Raw genomic sequence first — 4,684 nt, forward strand, 5'->3', positions numbered from 1 at the left:
CCCCACCCCCACCGCCAATCTTTGGGAAGAGAAAACTTGACCTTTTAATTAATGTTGTCTTAGCCTTTTGGAAGCCAGGAGAGACCAGGCAAATTCACTCAAGAGCCTTTGCCAACCCTGGCCCGGAAAATCAACAGATCTCTGGTGGCCAAGGTCTTCCCAGTAGATAGATGCTGCTTTCCCAGCCTTGCTTTGCAGCTGCCTGGTGCTGTTCTCCAGGTTCACTAGAAATCCCCTGTCTACAGAGATATCCACAGTTTCCCTGAGGCCCTCACAGCGGTCTGCCTAGGAGAGATGGGAGCCGGGGATGGGCGGATGAGAGTCTTGTGCAGGCTACCACGCATACGCAAGCATGCATGCATGTGCGCGCGCGCACATGCGCCACATACACAGAACACACCAGTTTTGCCACACAGCTTACTAAACATCTTACACATTTCTTTTGGCATTTTTATTCCACTAATCAGTATCCTCCCTTCCCCACCTCATACTTCTCTCTTTTTTCATAACAAGGAACTATTTAGGAGAACTACCCTAACTGAAGGAAACTTTTTACCTCTTTTACTGCCCGTGTGTCTGTCACAGTCACACTCGGACATGAGTGCCCACTGTTGTGAGTAGGATTTTATTGCATGTCTAAAGCAGACGGCCTTGCTAAACTCCTTCTAAACCAGGAAGTAAAACAAAATCGGTGGTGTGAACACTGGGTTTCTAAGCATTTTTCATGTTTCCTTCCATTTTGTTGGAGGATAAATTTCTGGCTCAAAGTTAAAATAATTCCTCCAAGCTAATAGGAAATGCAGGGTGACCTATCCAGTATAGCAGTGGATATAAAGGAAGCTTTTTCACATGCAAAAATGTGATGTGTTTTATAAAAAAAAAAAAAAGGGGGTTACTAAAGATGAATGTTTGAGGAGCTCAGTCAAGATGGAAGTGGAAGAGATTCAGCTTAGTAATAAAAATGCAAACGTGTACTATGCACATTTCCCCAGACACACATGCACACACTGTAACTTGAAAGCTGTCTGTTAGAAGGATGACATGTAGTTGTGAGCCAGACCACGTTGGTTTGGACAGAAATTCTTACAGAATTATTAAGCCTTAAAAAAAGCAAAGGAGATTTATGCATCTGCATTTGACCAATTTGGTTTGGAATAGGTTCATAATGGAAAAGTAATAAAACCATAAGAGACAGTGTCTTCTGAGTACAGTCTCGCTTTTAAAATATCTAAACATGGGCTGCCCCATTTTGGATAAAATGACTGTAGAAAAATTCCCCATTGGTAATTTTGGGAGGGTTTGTTGGTGGTGGTGGTGGTGTTGTTCCCTTTTCATTGATTATCAGCCAGTATAAATTTTTAGTGGTCTGTCAAATATTTTTTCTGGAGATGTCAGTCTTATGAAAAAGGAATCCTAAAGTGTTATCTATGGAAGCCTCCCTCTGGTCTCCCCCACGCACATACACACGCGCACACAGTGTTTGCTTAGCTATCAGTAAAGTCTTTTTCTGGTGTAACTGGAGAGGTTAGCATTTTGGAGAGAAGGGGGTGGTTGAATGTGTGTGAAAAGGCACCTCCTGTGACTGCCAGCAGCCACAGAAAAGCGTGAAGAGGAAACGCATAACAAGCTTCACCTCTGAAAAATCGGACCTAATAACTTTTCAAGTTTCTGATTTCAAAAGGAAAGAAAAAAAAAAAGAAAAAAAACTTTCTCCGTTGGTTCTCAACTACTTGAAGTAGTGTTATTGATAAATAATTTCTTAAAACCATTCAAGAATAGAAGCATAACAAATGGAGGTCAGGTGATTTGGGGAAGCAGAGGTGAGGCATGTAGGTGTGTCAGAGCGTCCATCACCACAGACAAGATAGTCAAGCTGTGCTTCCCAAAGGGGACAGTGAAATAGACATTTGATTTCATCGGATTCTTAACTTTCTTTCCACAGCCAGTAGTTCAAAGCACAGTTATTTTTATATAGTGAGAATGTGACCACACTGCGTTGGTGGTGTCTTTCCTGCAGGTATGCCGGCAGCATCTTTAGTGACCCCTGCTGATGTTATCAAGACTCGATTACAGGTGGCTGCCAGGGCCGGCCAAACCACTTACAGTGGAGTGATGGACTGCTTTAGGAAGATACTGCGGGAAGAAGGCCCAAAAGCTTTGTGGAAAGGAGCTGGCGGTATGGAAATAATTCATCCTTAACTAAACCTTTGGTATTAGGTAAAGTTTTAAAAATCTAATTATATCTGTTATTTTCCCTTTTTTTTTTTTTTTTTTGAAGCTCGTGTGTTTCGATCCTCACCCCAATTTGGTGTAACTTTGCTGACGTATGAATTGCTACAGCGGTGGTTCTACGTTGATTTTGGGGGAGTGTAAGTATCATTGCTAACTGCAGCTCAATTTCAGCGGCTTCTAATACTCAGTCATCATGGAAAAAGATGCATTAGCCTATGCCCTATGACGAAATAAAGAAGATGAAGGAAAATGGTGAAATCACGTTACCAAACCCATTTCCAAGGGGAACATATAACTGACTCGAATTCCACAACTCCTCTATGATACAGAGTTTCAGGTTTTGAATGTTGTTTTTACCAAGTTAAAAAAATAAAAAATAAAACAAAACTCAGATTCTCACTGTTTTCTTCTTCTAGGAAACCCATGGGGTCAGAGCCAGTTCCTAAATCCCGGATCACACTGCCTGCTCCCAATCCCGATCACGTTGGGGGCTACAAACTGGCAGTTGCAACGTTCGCAGGGATTGAAAACAAGTTTGGATTTTACCTACCTCTCTTCAAGCCATCAGTATCTACCTCAAAAGTCCCTAGTGGAGGCCCCTAGGAGGACCAACCCTGGGATGTTGCTACAGCCCTGTTGTTACATGGGGAAAGGACGCCCCATTTCGGATTGAAGCAATATTTTCTTCCTCTTACATCTATATCTTGTTTAAATTCAAGTCCCGGCTTTTTATAAAGTGAAATCATTCAATTTCTTTGTGTTTTCGTATCCAGATCATTGTAAAATTATTCATAATTATACTTTGGGGCTCTGCTCACAAACCTTTGGTTGTATCTGCCATTTGCTGCCATTTGGTTAACACAGGGTTTGGGAGAAAGAGCGAGTCTGAATAGAAATTGGAGCTGTTCTACTTGGATTAGGAATATAATCCCAAAGAGGCTACTGAAAGGCAGCCATGGTACCCAGAGCAAGGTGTATCGCGTGTATGTTTAAACTGATAGAAAACTGGCTACATTTTTATAAAAGTAAAAAGCATTGGAAGCAATGAAAATATCATCAGAAAATATAGCTAGCCTGGCTTCAGATTTTAAACATGCACTAATTCTGCCTCTGGGTTATATTATGAAGCTTTTATGTGAACGTGTTTTGTTTTTGTTTTTATAATGAAAACCATATTGAAGATGTGTAATAATCATATACTGTTACTGGTACCAAGACTATCAGTGAGAAATCTTTGTAGTTTAGGGGAGTGCTCTTGGCATTGTTTTGTTTATTAGCACCTCTTCAGGATGTACTAATTTGGGATAACTGCTCGTAGGACACACATGTGCTGATTACTGCCTGTAATAAACACTATAGAGAAACGCATGCCCCCATTCCTGGTACCTGTGCTAATTTCCTTCCGATCCCCCTCAGTTGGCACCCATTTGCTTTTAAAACCCACTCTATCTTGAATCATATGAGACAAATATATTCTAACGTAAGTTTCTATTTAATTTGTGGTGCCTTGCATAATGATCAGAAGGCTTGTATGCTTGTGAAAGAGGAAATAAACTATTTTTAAAGCTATTGAATTCTTTTTTCTTTGCATGTCACATGGTGAATAATTGTCATTATTGTACTCTCTCTGTTTTGTTTTGAGGGGGATCATTTTCAGAATGCCATTTTCACAGTAAGAGAAACTACATTTAACCATTGATAAATAAGCAAAGAACCTAGCGAGCTGACATTTTTATTCTCGTCATCTCCAGCACTCTCTGTAGTTGCTTTTTTTAAAAAGATTTTATTGGGGGGTTGGGGAACGGAACAGCATTGGAGAATCAGGAAGGGGAACAGCCAAATTGCTGTCCTTTTGTTCTTCAGTCTAGTTGTGGAGGACGTCGCTTCACTGGCCCATGTTGGTATTGTGATCATTGCGCCCTTCCCAGGTGAGGCAGATCGCTTGTCGGCCATTGGACGGCCACTCACAGTGGCTCATGGCAGCTCACACTGGCTGCCCGCGACTCACGACAGCCCAGCTCCAGGTGGAGCTGTTGTTCACCATCTTAGCTATAGAGGGCAGTGTCACTGACTCATGTGGGATCCGAACCAACTCTTTTTTTTTTTTTTTTAGCTGAGCCATCCTGCTACCTGTTAGCAGCTCAGTGGCTGCTCAGCTCAGGCCGGGACTCGAACCGCTGTTGCTCAGAGCTCAAACTCTTGAGCGAGCTCTTAACCAACTGAGCCACTCAGCCGGCCCCCCAAGCCAACTCTTAACCAAGGAGCCACTCAGCCGGCCCCTCTGTAGTTTCTTATCATGAGAATTAAAGTAATGCAAGTTTCACTGGAAATTGGGAATGAAAACCGGTATGACATTATGGCAATTGTATTTTCTCTGACTTCGTCATACCAAAACCATATACCACTGTATCTGACATTTGGTAATTTCTGGCCAACACGATAATGATTTGGG

The 4,684-nt window shown here is 41.9% G+C and overlaps 1 protein-coding gene across 1 annotated transcript in view; it reads left to right on the forward strand.

Moving 5' to 3' along the window:
* Positions 1 to 3,801, forward strand: part of SLC25A13 (solute carrier family 25 member 13) — a 177,478-nt gene extending 173,677 nt beyond the window's left edge. Inside the window, exons 16-18 of the mRNA XM_019662069.1 lie at positions 2,018 to 2,176; positions 2,279 to 2,369; positions 2,649 to 3,801. Of these exons, the coding sequence (XP_019517614.1) occupies positions 2,018 to 2,176; positions 2,279 to 2,369; positions 2,649 to 2,835 (437 nt within the window). The 3' untranslated portion in view covers positions 2,836 to 3,801. The remainder of the gene's footprint in view (positions 1 to 2,017; positions 2,177 to 2,278; positions 2,370 to 2,648) is intronic.
* Positions 3,802 to 4,684: the final 883 nt, after the last annotated feature.

This window comes from Hipposideros armiger, unplaced genomic scaffold (genome assembly GCF_001890085.2).
Source record: "Hipposideros armiger isolate ML-2016 unplaced genomic scaffold, ASM189008v1 scaffold_365, whole genome shotgun sequence".
In the NCBI taxonomy this organism is placed as follows: Eukaryota; Metazoa; Chordata; class Mammalia; order Chiroptera; family Hipposideridae; genus Hipposideros; species Hipposideros armiger.